We start from the raw sequence: 20336 nt of genomic DNA on the forward strand, positions 1-20336 counted from the left end.
ATTCCATATATATAGTACTTTCATAAAAGGTATTTTAATATGATATAATAATACTTAATATTATAAGAAGAAAAAAAACAAAATTAAAAATAAATATAATTAATTCTTTTGTTAATACACATATTATAATTATATCACTTTCCCCATACAGAAGTATCCATATATGATAGAATCTTGTTCCCTTAGAACGAGGTATGCTTTTTCAAGCGAAAATGTATGAATATATTATTTAAAAGTTTCAACAATACTATTCATATTGTATGCAGCTCTGATAACTAAAACATATATTACTATTATGTTATAATATTCATTTGAATTCATAAAAAAGCAAGTTTAATAAATGAAATTTTTTCATAAAAATCAAGAGCATAAATTTTGCATGGGAAACGTTATAGAAAGAAGTTATTTTATTAAGCCTTGTAAAAAAAATTAGAATAATTTTTTAAGTATATAATGATAAAATTTATCTAACAAGTATAAGCACTCTTGTTTATTTATTAATTACTACAAACAAAAAAGAAATCATTTTTTTAACTTCATTACACTTGATGAGCGACATACATATGTAAGTATTCAATGTAATCATAAACTATTATATTTTTATACATTCGTAACACAGTGATAACACATGAATTAATATATTTATACATAACAAAAAGGAATAGCATAAATATATAAAGAATTACAAGCTCATTATTATATTTTTGCCAAAAATATATATTTATTTTCATTACTCCTAGTTATAATATAACCTTCCACGGATATATGCATATATTTTAAATTTTACCAATATCATAAATAAAAATACAAAATGAGAACATAAAATATATTAATATATAATTATATTTAATTCATTGAATTAACAATTTAATAATATGAAAATATGAACAGTATAATTATTTATAAAATTTCAATATAGTACATTTTCAATACATTTTCTCTTAATTGAATTAACGCCATTATTATGCATAATAATAAAATTATGTATGATTTTAGCTATTCATTTATTTGTAAGTATATAAAATCTATATTTTTGTAAACAATTATAAATAATCCATTTTTTATTATGATAATTTTTTTTATATTTTTATAACTTTAAATTGAAAATCACAAAAAAACAAAATAAAAGTATATTAAATATACTCGATAATATATTTTTTATATAACATATATTATAGAATAAAAATTATGTTTTTCCTTTAAAAAAATATACATTTACATCAGTACAACGTATTATATTCTATTTCCTACGTTAAATATAAAAGAAAGACAGATTTATTATTATCTTAAAACTAATAATGCTTTTTATTAACCTAAGAAAAAATTATTTTAAACTAAAAAACATACTTATAATGAATATTAGCATTTATGAATTCATACATAAATTAGCAGACTCCAAAAAAATTAAGTGAATAGTGTTTTTTTTGTATTCATTTAACACATATACATATATTTTATATCTAGTTCTACTTATATACAAAAATGTATAAATGTAGCGATATTATATAGTTAATCAAAAATCATTCATTATAATACAAATTAAGAAATATTAAAATATTCATAATGTCAAAAATAATAAGAACTACCGTTTTTTGCTGTAGTGTATCGGAGAGATCATGTATCTGCATGTATATTAACAAATAAATAAGCAATAATATATACGAATCATAATTATATAAACAAAGATATTACCGTTATTACTCCATAATAAAGACTTCTTTTCAGATTGATAGATATTCCTTGTAACTAATTTTACCTTTTCCTAAATTTAATTTTTTCATATTTTATAACTTTTTTATGGTAATAAATAATTCCTGATATAATGCTGATACCCAATATAAAGAAGACTACACAATATATTAGAAAATCAAAAAAAGGTGTTATATAAAAATCTGTAGTACTACTATTGTCTTTTGGTACACTATACTTGAAAAATGAACTTACATTGGATTTCAAATAATTGTGAAATTTCATCATCTCTTGCGAACTTAATGAATAACTCAATAACTTATATAACCCCCTCGTAAGCCCACAATTAAAAGAAAAATCTAATATAAGTCCTAATGATAACAACAAAAACAATAATAAAGGTAAAGCAAGTCGTAATCTGCATTTTTTAAGTATTATTTTTTTGTACAACTTATCACTGATTGTTCTGTTGTTTTTAAGAAAATCTTCGTAATCAAGTTCCTTGAATATTTTCTTTTCCATATGGGAATATTTTTTAGCATTAAATGTACATGTTTTATTCTTCGTATCTTTTTTATAGCCTCTAGTACACCTTGGTGAACTTCCATTTGGTTGTTTCTTTTTTTTTTTTATTCTTTCCTCATTATTATGTATATCTTTTATGTTGTTCAAACCAATATATTCTATCCCTTTATTTATATTTACAACATTTGAGTCCTTAAGGTGTTCATGTTTTCCTAACAATCGACAATTTCTAGTTTCTAATTTTTTCTTAAGCTTGCAGCCCTCATCCAAGGTTATGCTAAACATGTTCTAATAAATAAATGTATATATTTGTTATTTAGTAGTATAAATAAGATAGAGGTATAAAAAAAAGTATTAATAAAGAAAACACAAAAAAGTATAAGTATTTCAAATATCCCTAAATAACGTTATCTTACAACATCACTGTTAAAATGATATTTCCAAGATAAAAGGATAAATCCAAGAAAATTAACAAGCAATAGTGCCTTTTTTTCTTGTTCCATGATATATATAATTAGTATTCCAAAATAATAAACAAAGAAAAAGTTAATAATATTATAATATATTTCTAATGTTAAAACGAAATATTTAAAAAAAAATTTTTTTTTTACTATTATTTTATAAATACATAATAAAATATACATAACTATGATGTCCATTATAACATATACATTGAACAACAAATTTAAAAATCTATCGTATACAGTGTTTGTTCTAAGGTTAATTATAAAAAAGCAAACTTTTATTAAAATAGAATAATTTTAATTAATTCGTATACAATCACAACATATAATGTGATTAATTAACAAAGTATATTAATTATTTAATAAATTAAATAATCATATTCAGATAAAATTATGAAATAAATATATGAACTCTTATAATAGGTAAAAATTAAACTTATATAATATATAGATGGTAGAGAATATATATATAATATGTTCCACTATGTATTAAGATCATTATTTCTAATATTAATAAGGCTATGATATTAATAGTTATAATTTAATAAATATTATATTCTGGATATACTAGTAATTTTTAATAAAATATTAATTATTATAAAAATATATTAATAGTAATAAAAAAAAAAGGCATTTTTGTTAATTAAAATACAAGTATTAGTTACTCTCCAATACCAAACAATCTTTTAGTATGTATAATGTTTTTTTAAAAAGCATAATTTGTACAGAACTACCTAATCTATGATGAAAAATATATTCTAAGAGATAATAAGAAATGAAATTTTATTTTGGTACCATAATTGTTCAAAATAACAATTTTTAATAAAGTTTAATTTGTGACATTGTATCTGAATTAAAAATGTTTATATTAATGTATATAATTTTTTTTAATATATTTTTAAGTAATTACATATATTTGGAAGATATTTTAAAATAGTAAAAAAGAAATAAAAAGACGAAAGGTAAAAATTTATAGAAATATTGTATATAAAATCATTAATTTAAAAATATATCAAAATAAATAAATTCACAAATAATATAGGGTATGTAATATGTACATAACAAATCAGAAAGAATAAAAACATAGAGAACTGAAATTTATGAATTAGCATTTTTCTCATTAATAATATTTTAAAGAATGTATTTTTTTTTATTTATTCCTTAGAAAATGCACAACATCGATAATTCATTTTACAGGTTCACTATAGCAAATTGATATAATTAAATAAAAATTATTTTATTAAAATTTATTTAACGACAAAAATATTTTTTTCCAATATCTATCTGTTCCTTATATGTTATAGTAATTAGAATTATATCTATAAATATATTAACCTCACAAGATATTATTATAATCATCTTAAACATATATTTAAGTTACTGTTCTTAAAATATATTTTATTATTTCTCAATAATTAAAACAGCGACAAAAAAAAACTAATTTTAAAATTTTATTATGAAATTTATATAAAAACAAATATATTTATTGTTTAATATATATATAATTTTCATAACACTTATGAAAGCTAACATCTAGTTTGCCTTAGGTTTTCATGCAAATTTTTGTGTATCCTTTTTACACCTATTTAATATTTACATATATATTATATGATAAATGATTCAAAATTTTATAATAATTCATATAAAAAAATTACAAAATAAAATAAAACAAATTAGCACTATATAATAATATCTTATTAAAAATTTGATTTTTTATATTTTTTTTTTGTTTTAGCAATGTTCATTGATTCTAAAAATAATTTTACTCATATTTTAATAAATAAATAAGTAACTGTCTACATTAATTATATTTTTTCTAAATTAAGAAATTATAGGAGTACAGCTTAATTTCCTTGTAAAATATTTAATTTTTTCCTTAATAAGTATATATACATTTAGTGAAGTGAATTTTCATATATATATATTTATATATATATGGTATGAACGTCGTTTATTAATAAATATTTAAATTAATATAACATCATTTTAGTGAAAATTTTGCTCTTTATCGTAAACTACAGTATAAATAAGCACATAACATATTTCTTCATTTTTCTGTTCACTATACTTATACATATGTATTTTGAAATTAACCTAACAAAGTTCAGATGGTATAGGTTCATAAATTTAATTAATTATATCGTATTTTTTACTATAAAAAATTCTCTTAAGTTTTTCACGTTTTTGCTGTTTATATGCTTCATTTACATTATTTTATTTTTTGTTTCTAAATAATAATAAATGCCTGTTATTTCAAATATTGATTAAACAAAGTATATTTTTACTTTAAATTAAATGTAATTATGCCCTATTCTGAATTCTGAAAAACAATACAAATGCATAGTTTATTTAATTGATATCCTTCTTATTATTTTCACAAAAAAAACTTTAATAAATATCCCTTAAAAGAAATATTATGAGAAATATATTATAACATATTTTTATCTAAAGAATTGGCGTAATACGCTTTAATATATTTAACACTGTATAAATATATAATTATAAGGTTAGTCAAAAAAAGAAATGTTTCCCTTTTAAAAAATTAATTTTTACTGCTTCATTAAATCATATGATAACAAAAACTTTAATGAAATAATTTTATTCTATTTATTATTTAATTATTATTCCTTTTATGTTTGCAACCTTGTAAATTAAAAATTTTAAAATGTAACTAAAATAAATGTAATAAAAAAATAAACGGTATATAAATATATCTTTTAATGTATTTAATTAAAGTGTTATTGAATTATTCTTAGTAAGTAAATAATAGATCTTTTTCTTTCAGTTTTTCAAGAACTTTTTTTTTTTAAAAATATAAAATATAATATTATCCTAAATTTAAAAATGTTCAAAATCAAAATATAATTTCTATGTATTATTTAAGCGAACTATAGATAATGAAAAATAAGTGCATTACGTACGTTAATTATATTCATTAATTTCTTTATATAATAAAAAAAAAAAAAATTATTCTATAAGTTATGGTACTATGTACTAATTCATGTATAATCTTTATAATCATAAATAATACTACTTTAATTATTTTATTATTTTGTTATACAAAAATACATTAATAAACTTCATTAATTATCTATAAACAATTAATTCCTAGATATATAAAATAGATAAAAAAAAATGGTATATAACTTTGTATAATTACTTTAATGCATATAATATTCCTACAAGATGTGATAAATATTATTAGTTAATAATACCACAAAATAATTTTAATTTTTCTCTATGTCCTATATAAATTAATGTTCATTCATTCTTATATAATTTACTAAAATGTATAATATAGAATTGTTAATATGGAAGTACCTCTTTACCAACGGTAAATATAATACTTAGTGGATTATTATAATTGTTCCAAATATAAAAAAAAAACAAATATAAAAATATAACGTTTAAATAAATCTAAAAGATTATATATTTATATTTAAATAGTCTAATTTTTTTTTTATTAATTGCGCCATATGAATAAATACAATATATAAAAAAAAACAAAAATGAAAAAGGTAACAAAATTTTTTTTGTATGGCTTACTTATAGTCCCATTAGAAATGAATATATATGGGAAACTTAAACATATGTCTTATTTCTGATAAAAAAATATGCACTATAGTAGTATATTCTGTCAGGAGTTGTAGTGATTATACAGTAGCTTGATACATAAAACACATATATATATATATAATTAATTATATGAATTTCACATCTATTTATTATATTAAATAAAAAGTAAAAACAAAAATAAAATTTCTTATATTTAAATTATCTTGGTTATGTATTTGTTAATTGAAAATACTTTAGTAATTTATTCCACCTTTCATATCCCAAAAAAACATACATTAATGAATAAGACAAATATATAAAGCTTCACTGTCAAGAAATGGGAATATTAGTTTATATAACTCCAAAAATTATTACAAATGATAAATATAATCTTCATTTTTATTAGAATTTATACGTCATCAAAATTAATTTATTCAATACAGACATATAAAATTCTAAAATGTATGTATAACATAAAACGTTATATTTTTTCTTTTTTTAATGAAACGTTTTATAGATATATTATTATACATTCTTTCAATACTATTATAACATATCAAACAAATAAAAACCAAATTAAATTATTTTCATAAAGCGTAATTGGCATTGATTTATATCTATTTCTTTTTATTATATTAAAAAAGTAGTATTATTATTATCACAATATTTGTACTTTTTTAATATGAATTTTGCATATCTAAAAATACACTTTTAGGACACTAAACATATGACTTTTAGAAAACATACAAAGATAAACTTATAATCCTATAAATATAAAAATTAAACGTATATTCTTATTTACCCGAATATTACAAAAACTCTTATTCATGATTCCTTTAATGGTAATTGAAAATTTTATAAATTATAAGTTTTAGGAAATTCTCATTATTACAAAAAAAAAAAAAAAAGTTTATTTTTTTTAGTAGCATCTAATAAATTTTAAATCCTATTCATTATTATGCTCGGCTGTAAACATAAAAACAATGTGAAAACGGAAAAGTCATATATATTTCTACTTTTTTATATAATATTTAAGTAATATATATAAATTAAATTTAAAGCCCATTTTAGTTAATTAAATTATTTAGAGTACTTATTCAATATTTAGTTACAATTAATTATAATCCTTGAAATTATTGAACAAAAATTACTAATACATATTTTGATATAAGATGAACCCACTGCATATTTGTAATTCCATTTATCGATCACCAATAACTTAAACATACATTAAAAGCGTTTATTCATTATATACTTATTTTTATGTATTTAAAATAATAATATTTATTATAAATGTTAACTTAATTTTTATTATTAAAAAAACCTTAAATTACACTCTTTTTGTTTTATACTATACGAAAAAGGCACGTATAATTATTTTAAAACAAATCATACAATTTTTTTAATTCTTTCAATAAATAATCATTTTTTACTAAAAATAAATAAAAGATACAAAAACAGAATAAGGGAATCATCTAATGTCAAAACATGAATATTCCCAATAATTTAACAAAATGGCAATTGCACCTATTTTTATGAACTTTATATAACAACATATACTCTACAAAAAAAAATATAATTAAGAGAAGACAAACTATATGTCAATGGATTAAATTAAAGACAAAAGCAACATTAAAATACTAATTTATATTATAATTTAATCAAATTCAATAAATAAAAGGAATGTATATTTTTATGTTTTAAATCAAAATAGAGATGTTTGTACATGTGCTATCGTAAAAATTATGTAATTCCATTTACTCTTCTTATAAATATAATATTTTTAAGAATACTACATAACTCCCTTTTAGAACTTAAAAATTTTTCTTACGAAATAACTTAACTCATTAGTATAATTATTAAGATTACATTCTTTTTATCTTTTCATATTTTACAATTTTCATAATAGTATATATAATACCTATGATAAATAAACTTAATGCAAATTCAAAAACTACTTAACCAACTACTAAAAGAATTTTAGTTTCTTTAGATACATGAGCTACACCAATTGAGGTAAAACTTCGAATTTGTTGTACATCTAATCCACCGGTCTTCTTTGTCTTTGCTAGTGCATTAAGCGCTTTATATTTAAGTCCAAATCCATTACTTAACAATGACAACACTAATAATATCAATAAAACTAAATAGATTGGAATAACAACTGAAGGTTTCTTTCTACGTATATTTTTATTTGCTGTTTTTTTTATTAATTTTTATATTTTTCCTATTTTTATCTAATGAATCTAATATATTATAGATTTTTTTTCCAAAAAATCTATCCATTCTACTGAATAAAAATGGCTTCGTTTTCTTGTCTAATTTATCGAATGCATCTACACTTAATACCCCCATTTTTTAGATCTTCTATTTTTGATATATTGTCTTCGTCATTTTTAGATATATCTTCATTTAGCAATTTAGAATTCCACCTGTTACCAGTTATAACATAATTTACATTTAATATAATGAATTTTCTTCTAGTAGATGATATGCCGTTAAATATAAGTTGTCATCTATCTTATTCTTCTTACACATTGATTTACTACAGTAATTCAAAAATAAAAAACAAAAAAACGAAAGCATTTTTTGTGTCCAAATATATATATTTCTATTTTAAGCAAATAGTTTTGGAAATAAAACATGAGAAAAAATAAAATAAAATAATTATTATTGTTAAAATAATTTCTTTAAGTTACAAAGTTGCAAAAATTGACATAAATATATTTTTATTCCATTTTATTATATTTGCATATTTTAACACTTACAATGATTCACGTTTAGTATTATTTTCTGACCATAATCATTTTATCAAGAAATATATTTATGTATTAACAAATATTCTTTTACATATAAATTTGCTAATATATAAAAATTAACAATGTAAGCAGTTTATAATTTATATAATTAAATAAATTATAATTACTTATAAGTTCCATTTAATAGAAAGAAGTTAATACTTTAATTTGTTTTACATTTTCAAGTCTTAATAAGAGTATTTATTTATTTTAAAATTTTTCCATTTTTCCTTTTTGTAACAGAATTGATCTTTCTTTTATTTTTTTAATTTTATAAAGAATAAAGATTCAAAACATTTTATGCTATCAATTTATATTATCAAGGACAATGAAGTAATTCTAATAAAATTAAATTAAGTCAATAATAATACAACTGTCATAATAATAAAAAATTTAAGGTATATATATTATTATTTATTGGAGAAGAACAGTGATACCCATAATAATTCTTTATATACAGATTCCAATTAAAATAAAAATACACTAATAAATCTTTGGTATTTTTTAGAATTAACCTGAGCATTGAATCCGTGTCTATGAATTATATGTTAAAAAAAAATATATTTTTTTTATAACAATGAACTTTATCAAAACGAAAGTATTATTATGAACCATATAAGCTATATGTAATTTTATATATCATTAAAAACTAGTATAATATTATTTAATATATTTATATATAAATTACATAATAACAAAATATATATTAAAATATATACATATTATTATATAATTCTCTAGAATATGTAGTTATTATAAATATCGCTGATTATAAATTGGAATTTTCCATACATATTCACATATTTAAAGTTTTTTTATTATGTAAAATGGACAAAAATGTTTACATATATTATGTATTAATGTATGTCCATATATATTTTATTTATATAATATTTTAATTATGGAAAAATTAAATAAAAAACATATAGTATTTTTATATATAAAATTTCGTATAATTCATATATATATCATTTTTCTAAAATATAATTAACAATACAATTAGAAACAACAATAATATAATAATCAGTTTCATCACTTTTTTTGCTTGTAATTATTTAAAATTCCCAAACTTGCAAGAAATTATAAATAATCCTTGATTCTTACAAATTTTTTTTATTATGTATTTATAATTTTACATAAATAAAATGATAAAAAGCAAAATATTTATATATTTCAAATTCATAAATTATTTAAAAATAAATTCATAATATTTATCCTTGCTTGTGTCTACTTAAAAAAAATAAAACTTAATAACTAATAAAATTAGAATAATTTCATTTTCTTCTTTTAATTTATAACAGGTTTCTATAAAACTATTAATTTTTCAGAAAAAGTCGTTTAATAATATATTATTTATAAAATATATTATTATGTATTTTACAAATATTTCATATAGGTATTGATTTCGTATTTATTTCGATTAAAATATTCTATAGTAGTACATATATTATGAATTTTCTTGATAAGATATGCCATATATAACATAACCATCCCTTCATATACTAATTTGTATTAATGTCTAATGTTATATTCTATATATACAATGTGACCAATATGAATAATTTAAAAAATGGAAATTTATTATTCTAATTGCATACGCTTTTGTTAATAAGGTGCACTTTTCCTTCTATAAACGTTAATGTACTTATTAGATATATTCGACCATGAATATATATTAATCCACTACTCCATAATTTCATTTATGTATCTTCTCCAATAAATATTTTTTTAATAATATTCTCCAAGTTGTATATTAAAATAAAAACTTTAATGCATTAATAAATTTCTCAAATGCATGATAATGTCTATATATCTATTTATTATATGTGTTTTTGTCACATTTATATTAATGTACCCATTCATATGTTTTGTTTTTCTTTTATTTTTATTTCATTGTTTATTTTATTTAAATACATTCTTTTTTTCTTTTTTGTTTATTTTTTCAAGCATTATGTTTATTTGAAAAAAATAAAAAATAATAATATACTAGATTGAAAAGATATTTAAATTATTACATAATTTTTATGGTTTATTTTAATGAACCAGGGACAATAAAAAATAAATGCATTGTGTACATTAATTATAATAATTTATACATTAATATAATAAAAAAAAAAAAAACTTTAACTTTTGACAATAGAGAACAATTTATATATAATAATTACAATCATAAAAAATATTATATTATATTATTTAAATTATTATTAATATAAAAAATGCATTTTAAAGAACCAGATAAATCATATCTTCAAAAGTTCCATATCCAGTTCACAAAATACATAAAAAATAAAATGATTTTCTATAGATAGTTTCAGTCACACAAATTTCATCTGAGTTGTGATAAAGATTACTAGTTAATGATTTCAAAAAAAAATTTTTAATTTTTCCATAAATTTCCCTTTTTTAATATATTTATGTCTACTTTTACTTAGATAAGTTACAAAAATAATAGATACACTATTAAAAATAGAAACTAAATTTTTACCAACTTTAAATACATTTAATGTTGGATTTTTATTTTGTTCTAAAATATATTTTACAAACTAACATAAAAAATTAATGTTTACATATAATTAAAAATTATATATATTTGTTTTACATATACATTTAATTTTATTAAATTCAATATGTAAGCAAACACATGATATCGAGTAAAATTCACAAAAAACGAAACGTTACAATAAGATTTCTTTTAACTCATTTATTTTGTCCCATTGTAAACGAATATATAGCGGAACTTTTACAATCCATGTTATTTCTTCTTAAAAAGGTGCTATATATAATATAAATGTTTCGTTACAAACAATTATTTTTATTTATATTATTTTGAAATATAAAATTATATATATATAATAATATATTTATTTCATATATATACATATGTATTATATAAATAAAATTACGTATTATAATTAAGTATCGTAATATGTAATATTAAATATTAGGTAAAAATGAAGTAGCATACATACATATAGTACTACTTTATAAACTATATTTAGGTAATTCTTATAAAATTAATTAAATAGTACATATAAAGTAATTAATATATTAAATGTACATAGTGTAATATCATCTAAAAAAATTTATAAAAGTCTAAATTAATAATCATCGATAAATAATTGATTCTCTTAGTGAACATTACATTATTATTTATAATTCCATTTATAAGACAAACGAAATTTTAAATAAATATTAAAAACATATTTGCACTAAATGAGTAATACAGTTCACACTTCATAGTACCCTTAATAATAAATAAAAATTAAATTTTTTTTTTTTTAAAAAATAATAACTATTATTTCATTTTATTATATATAAAAAAAGATACTCACAATTAACATAAAGCAGATCATATAAATTTTTAACTAGTTCACGGAATATCCAATTCGGTCTCAAAACATTAACAGATATGAAAACAGTATAAGGAAAATTTATTCCAGTAAACATTATGAATTTTCAAATTAATTTAACGAATTAATGCTAACATCCCATTTTTATATGAATTTCATGTAATACATATATATTTTACGTACAAATATATTTTAAAAGGTATATACATATTATTCCAATATATCGAATAATATTCAAACAATTTTTATTTATACAAATATAAATGATATAACAATTAAGTTCATTAAGAATTTATAATGCCCATATTTATATTTTATATAAAGATATTTTTGTATATATAAGGTGATAATATATGAATTAAGTAATCACATACATTTTTCATATGTATATAATATTTTAAAGATATTATATATAATTTAATATCATATATATATAGTTATTCTTAAAAAAGTAATTAACTAATTAGAATAAAATTTTGAATAATTTCCCTTTATTATTTTATATTTTGCTATTTTCATTAAAGAATAAAAAATAACTAATACAATTATGAGAGCCTCAATAAATAAGTATATTGAATATATTGCTATCGATGGCACATACATTAATCATAAAGATGCATTCTTTAATTGTGGTAAAGTACGTATATGTTCAATTCGTAATACTGAGAACATACCTTGGAAAGAATGTGCACGTAAGTTCCACAATTCTACACCCTAGGTAGATACAACAAATAATATGAAAACTGCTAATGTTACTGTAAATAAAACTATAATTAGTGGAGTAAAAGTTACAACTACTTTCCGCATATTCTGAGTACATTACTTTTACTATTTTTCAAGTTATTTGTAATTTTATTTATGGAATATAATTTATTGCATATTAGTTTTTCAAAAAAATTATCTATTCTTTTAAGTAAAGGGAACTTTTTCATCTTAAGTTGTTTATTCCCTTTTTTCATATTTAATAAAATGTATTCTAGTTTTTCTATTTCAGATAGCTTTTCTTTGCCATTTTTACATATATCTTCTCGTTCATTCAGCAATTTTGTATTTCCCCTGTTATCTGATTTATATTCAGTAGAATTAACATCCAATATATCTTCTGCTAGTCATCAATGAGCACTTAAAGATATAGAGCCATGTATATTATAATTTTTACAAAAAGATTTACTAGAGTTAACCTAATAAAAAAATGTAAAAAATTTTTATATAAAATGAAAAATATTTAAATACTAAGAAAATATATTATTTAAAAATAAAACATTAAAAAAAAGATATGAAAAAAAAATAAAATATTATTATAATACTACTTTATTTTTATAGATATATATAAAAATTAAAAAAGTAGATACAAATATTTTAATGCTAGCGAGATACATAAAATTCTTTTTCATTTTATAAATCCTTAATTGTATTGTATATTAGTTAATAAAAATAAACTATTTTTTATAATATGAAATATGTACATGAAATTCTTTTTATAATTAGTAGTGTTTTATTTATTTATATTAAACATAATAAAATGATTTTTTTTAGATATAGAACATATAAATTTTTACAAGTTCAAATTAAGCATAAAATTTTACTTAGTATATTACTATATAGGTTTATTATATAAAAAAAAAAAATAAAATAAAACTAAAATGTTAATGTTTAAAACATTTGAAATTATTATTTAATAAAGAAGGTATGTCACTTTTTCTTTTTTATTAATAGTATTAAAAATAAAGAAAAAGGAAAAACTTATACGAATAACAATATTACATAGGATTAAATCAATTCAAAACCTACTTTATAAACAATAAAATTCGTTCATTTATCTAAAACAAATCTTAAAAATTAAAAAATTCATTAATATATAAGTAGAACCTAGATACAGACTTTTAATTTGTTCTAAATAATAATTATAATTTTTTTTACATTTTTTTCATAGTTTCTCTTTATGGTTAGTATTAATTATTATCAAAGTAAAAACAAATTATAAAGGATATATAGCTATATCAAAAAAATTTTATTATATAAAATATACATTAGTATCTATCTAATAAAAAAATACACCTTTTATAAACTGTTATAAATTTATAAAATTCATGGTTAGAAAAAATCTAAGGATATTTCTATTTTTAAAGATTTTCTAAAATAAGCATTGCATTTATGTGCAATATTTTTTGCAATATTATAACTTTTATATAAATTCAAACAGTATTTATTGTTATTTAATAAAAAGTTTTAAAGCTCATAATTTCCAAACTTTTTGTTTCTTTTAAAAAAGTAAAAATACATAAGTTTAAGAAATATTAATATAATTCAAAAAACGAAGGCAAAAACAAATTAAGTACAAAACCATTGCATGGAACCTTAAATTTAATGAAATATTAATAGCTATATAATTTTACATATAAATGTATAAAACTGAACATATATTTAAAATAAAAAAAAATGGTAATAAAAATTTAGTAATATGGAAGATTTACTAATTTTTCTGATTAAACAATTTACAAAATATTCATAATGTACTATTTTACACAAACACAAACTAATAAAGGCGTATATTTAAGATTAAATATAAATAGTAATTATTATCATATAATACAAAAAATTCATATAACAAGAAATTTATTTCATATCCTATTGGTTTTACACTTTATTAATTTATAATACAAGGGACAATATTTACATATTTATAGTACTACAAAAATACTATTACTAATCAAAAAAAAAAAAAAAAGAAAAAACAGGAAATCATCATACGTCTGATTCAATATGTTCGTAATTCAGAAAAATTAATCAATTTATCAAAAAAGACAAAAAATATATAATTATTATATTCAATATATTTCTATTGAATTACATAATGAAATAATGGAAAATGATATAATTACATTCTCATTTCACTGAATTTTTTATACAAAAGTTAACATTATAGAAAACATTTGTTCATTATTTTTTGAACGCTTTTAATATGTAATGCATATATATTTTAAAGAGTTATACAAACCTTTTTACATGAAAAAAATTTTAAAACATAACATGTGCAAAAGAAAGTATAATACAACTTTTATTATGAAATAAACTATAAAAGTGTAAGTTATATATTTTTCAATGAAGATAATATGTTATTTCCCTCAAATTCTCAATTGTTCTATGGGATATTTATTTTTCGCAGCTTTTTATTTCTCTTTTTTCTTTTTATTTCATATATATGTTTTAAAAAAAAATATAATTAAGTTTTCTTTTTAATAATAAAAATGTATTTATATAATATTTTACAATGGAACATTAATTAAATTTCTGTTTACAATGGTAACAACGAACAGTAGTAATATATAAATTTATAGAATATTTAATTTAAGATTCACACATAATACTTATTACTTGTTGCTTTTTTTTTTTTTTTTTTTGATACAGCTAATTATATTAAAATTTTTAATAAAGCAGTTTTTTTAGTACATTTTGCTATTTATATTTATAATATATTAATATAATATTTAAATACATTATGTTAATCCTTTTTTGAACATCTTTAATATTCAACTTTAATTAAGGATATATTTAATAAAATTCTTGTTTCTTCTAGAATTCAGCATGTTCGTTAACTTTATCTTTTATATATAAAAACAATGTTTACCATATAGAATATTATTTTACTTAAAAAAATAATACAAAATAAGTATATATAAATATTGTTAGACATTCAAAGCATTTGTACATGGATGAAAATATAATCTTTAATTTTAACTTTCTATTTATCCTTTTTTATAAGTATGAATTAATCTAAGAATTATCATTTTAAGAGATATGTCAAGCTTACATATTGAGATTTTTATAAGTGTACTATTTTATTTTCTAATATACTTGTTCTAAATTTATTCATTATATCTATTAATTCAAATTTATATTTATATTAAATATAAATTCAATACGTTTCTTATATTTGAAGCTTTAACATATTATTGAATGAACTTATTCGTCTATATCATGAGTAAAATTAAAATAAATAAAAATATTTTACAAATATAATACTACAACTCATGGTATAATAGAGCCTTAAATTATTACTAAATAACAAAATAAAACATATTTTTTTACATATGAGAAATAATAACAGTGTCAGCTAAAACTATAGTAATTAAAAAAAAAAAAGTTATTATAAATAAATTCATATAATAATACTGTTAAAAAATATAAAAAAAATAAATAAAAACAAGTATTAAAAGTTAAAAAGGAAAATGACTATAATTTAATTATGTCGCATTATATCTTTTTGTCTTAATTATGGCTATTTAATAGAAATGTACATTTATCGCAATTTTGCATGCTTTTTAATGTCTTTAATCTAAATCATTTGATAATCGGTATAACACTACTTAAATGAAGCTCCATATACTAGATTTACCCTGCAAATCGCCTCCTGTCAGAATTAATATAGGTATATTTAATGAATCTCCTAGATAATCCTTTCGTATTTAATTTAGAGAAATTAATTCAATCTCGTTTTTTCCTTTTTCTAATTTTACTCACATATGATCCAAAAGGAGTAAACTAATTTACAAAAGAAAAATGCAAAACATTTATAGTATGATTATTTTTTATTTATCACACTTTTAGAAAAATATTTTATAAATGATAACATATAATTCATTCATTTTACATAATGCAATTTGTTAATTACTTTGTAATAAAGGAAAATCACAAAAATTAATCCCATTACTAAAACAACTACCATAGACATACGAAAAAATGTGTTGTTTAATGTATTATATTCTTCATCTTTTCTAGAAAATATCTGTCCATATGTATTACAAATATCTGTATTCGTAGCTTTATTAGGATATACAACTTGGAAATTTCTTGAATCTTTAAATATTGGTGACATCGATTTCAATGATTTCCATTCTATTTTCTTGTTAACTGCTCTTGCTAAATATTGGAGATCCCATTTTTTTCCTGCTGTAAATTTGTAACCTGTATAAACTTTTTCTTTTATAAAAAAACCATCGTCTATCAATTCTTCTAAATATACACATTTTCCGTTCTTATCATTCTCTCGTGTGTTACGTAGACAATACATTTCTCCGCTTCCAAAATTCCATCTAAATTCATTATATTTGATTTCGTCAAATGATATTTTATTTTTTTCTCCTTGATTATTATCACCCACTTCTTTCCTATTTTTTTCAGATAGAACTTCTGCTAAATACGTACTGGATATTGCTACTTGAATATCTGAAGAAACATTTCCATGGATATCTTGTAGTTCAGCACTTCCAGCTGCAGTCGTACTAAAACTTTGTTTGACATTTTCTCCGAATAAATTACATGACATACCATCATTATTTGGTGAAGATTCCCCATTACTCACAGTAGAACATGCAGTTAAATAAATTGACTTCAAGAATTCTTCATTTATTGGCGTAGAATCAGGATTATCTTCAGTCGTTTTATATATAATACTTTTTAGTCCATTACAACCTTGCTTATTTTCAAAATCGAATTTAGATAATATTTTTCCTAGATCAAACTCATTACCACAGTTCAAAAAATAATTAGGAAACTTTGATATATTTTTCTCACAATATTCCCTCCTTTTTCCATTATAGAAACTTTTAATAGCATTAAAGTATTTCTTAGATTTATCAATCACACCAGAAATACAAAAATGTTTACTTTTAATACTCTCATAATATGCAAAATATTCATACAAATATCTCTCACTTTTTCTATTATACAATTCCCTTAAAATTTCGTCATCAAAATTATAACTGCAATTTAATATCCTATAATCCTCGATAACAGAATTTTGGGTATTATGAATTTTAGTAACAACATCTGTTACATCAGTATTTGATGAATTGTTTTCCATGAATTTGCTTATTTTTTCATATACACAGTATATATAATATAAACAACGCCAATTATAGTTCCATAATTTATTTTTTTCAGGTATTTTTTTTAAATTTCTTGCAACATTTTCACGATTAATATAATTAGCTTTATATTTAGTTCTTACCGAATCAAATATATTGTAATTGAAATTATTATTTAATTTATTGTTCTCAGATATTAATTTTATATATATCTCATTTGAAGCTAACTTCTGTAATATTTCATCCTGAAAATTGAATTTAGAAAAATTAATTATACAAATAACTTAAATTATTATTATAAAGAATGAATATATTCACATTCTTCTATGCTAAAAGTAGAATATAAATTAAGTAGCGAAAATTATTATTTCTATGAAAAATGAAGTTATACATAAGTTGTTTTTTCCATTTCTATGATTCCCTTTCAATTTTACGATGTCTTAAATTAAAAAATTAAAATTATACATATATAATAATGTATGTATAAATAACACAATATATATTAAAATGAAGTGTTTAGTGCTTTTTTTTCTTTTTTTAGTATTTATATCTATCTCAATATTTCTTAATTAAATATGTCACCTAATTTATTTTATAATGTAAATTATAATTTTATCGTTTTTATTACATTATTATAATTGATTGAACCTAAATAAATTAAGCGTTGACGCAATTTAATAATAAGTTGTGAAAAATAATTAATATGTGATATAAAACAACTTCATTATATATATATTAAATTAAAATTAACATATTTCTTTAGTAGGAAATAATTTGTTTAATATTAAAATTTAACGGGGAATTATTTTATTTCTGTTCAAGCACTTTTGTACTTTTAAATAATTTTTTGCAGCCTACTATAATTATCTAACGAAATTACAAAATGTTTTTTATTTTTGTTATAGTAATTATTCCATTACCAAGAATAAACTATTTCCACTGAAATTATATCTTTTATTATAGTTAGATAAATGAAACCATACATGCATTATTATCCTTAACCAAATGTATATTAAATTATTAAAAATATATTAATGAAAGTATAATATTACAAAAATAAAAAAGGGAAACAAATAAAAAAAAATTATTTTTAATTTATTAATATAAAATGCATATATATATTTTAATTATAATTTATTTTTTCTGTAGGTATACTATGTAAAAAACTACAAATTTTTTGCTTTTTTTAGAGTCTATATTAGTAAAAAATCAAATTTTAATTTTTTTTTTCATTTCACTGTTTCCATTCTGTATTTTTTCTCACACGCTAATGTATTAACGTTTAAATAAAACAATGAGATGAATTGGTTTTAAAATAATTTCTAATTAAAAAAAATATCTGTTAATTTTCTTAAATATAAGGATAAAAATATTCTTATTTTTTAATTATAATGAAATTATTATTTCTTATTTAACTGAACAAAAAATTAAATTAATCTGAATAATAAATGTTAAATATGGAAAAATATTTTTCAATAACTATTTAATATTATATAGTTACTAAAGTAATGATGAAATTAACCTCACCATATTGCATAATTAACAGGTTTCCTTTAAAATTTCCCATGACTTTTTTTCTTTTTAATGATAAATGTACTAAAATATAATTGATATTATAAATAAAGAAAATGTTAAAGAATATTTTTTTACGTTTTTTAGTATGTATCTTTGCAATAGAACATTATAAAAATTCTTTCTATAAAATATGAAAATTTTAGCATGCTAATATCAAGTTCAATAAAAATATAACACATTAAAATAAATAAATAATTATTACAGTTCATATATATACAAAGCAGTTTTCTTTTCATTCTGAAATATTCGAAATTAAAAAGAAATATTTTACTTTTTTTTATTTTAATTTATTTTTTTCTCATTTTATTTTTACATAAATTAATCTTTTATTTACCGCGAAAATGTAATATTTTTATTTTTTATTATTTATTATAGATTTCCTTCATAGTATATACATGTATAAATTAATTTTCCCTTTTTAACGAAATTGCAATAAATATAAATAAATAATTATAATTATAAAATTGTACCTCGAAAAAAAATAATAATTTTAAATATTTTTTATAAATAGAA

General features: G+C 18.7%; 2 protein-coding genes and 2 pseudogenes across 2 annotated transcripts, besides 2 other annotated features; all 4 read right to left on the reverse strand.

The window, feature by feature from the left end:
- Positions 1-1752: 1752 nt before the first annotated feature.
- Positions 1753-2717, reverse strand: PmUG01_10010500 (fam-l protein; the record flags this gene model as incomplete). Its single annotated transcript, XM_029005291.1, has 2 exons — positions 1753-2502; positions 2634-2717. The coding sequence occupies 2 exons, from the start codon at positions 2715-2717 to the stop codon at positions 1753-1755; spliced, it is 834 nt and encodes a 277-aa protein (XP_028861894.1).
- Positions 2718-8106: 5389 nt separating this feature from the next.
- PmUG01_10010600 lies at positions 8107-8789 on the reverse strand (annotated as a pseudogene).
- Positions 8107-8789: a sequence feature (Plasmodium exported protein, unknown function, pseudogene).
- A 4241-nt stretch (positions 8790-13030) lies between these two features.
- PmUG01_10010700 lies at positions 13031-13775 on the reverse strand (annotated as a pseudogene).
- Positions 13031-13775: a sequence feature (Plasmodium exported protein, unknown function, pseudogene).
- Positions 13776-16866: 3091 nt separating this feature from the next.
- On the reverse strand, positions 16867-18657 carry PmUG01_10010800 (PIR protein; the record flags this gene model as incomplete). The annotated part of the gene is made up of 3 exons (XM_029005292.1): positions 16867-16923; positions 17054-18493; positions 18640-18657. The coding sequence occupies 3 exons, from the start codon at positions 18655-18657 to the stop codon at positions 16867-16869; spliced, it is 1515 nt and encodes a 504-aa protein (XP_028861895.1).
- Positions 18658-20336: the final 1679 nt, after the last annotated feature.

The sequence above is a fragment of the Plasmodium malariae genome (assembly GCF_900090045.1).
Source record: "Plasmodium malariae genome assembly, chromosome: 10".
In the NCBI taxonomy this organism is placed as follows: Eukaryota; Apicomplexa; class Aconoidasida; order Haemosporida; family Plasmodiidae; genus Plasmodium; species Plasmodium malariae.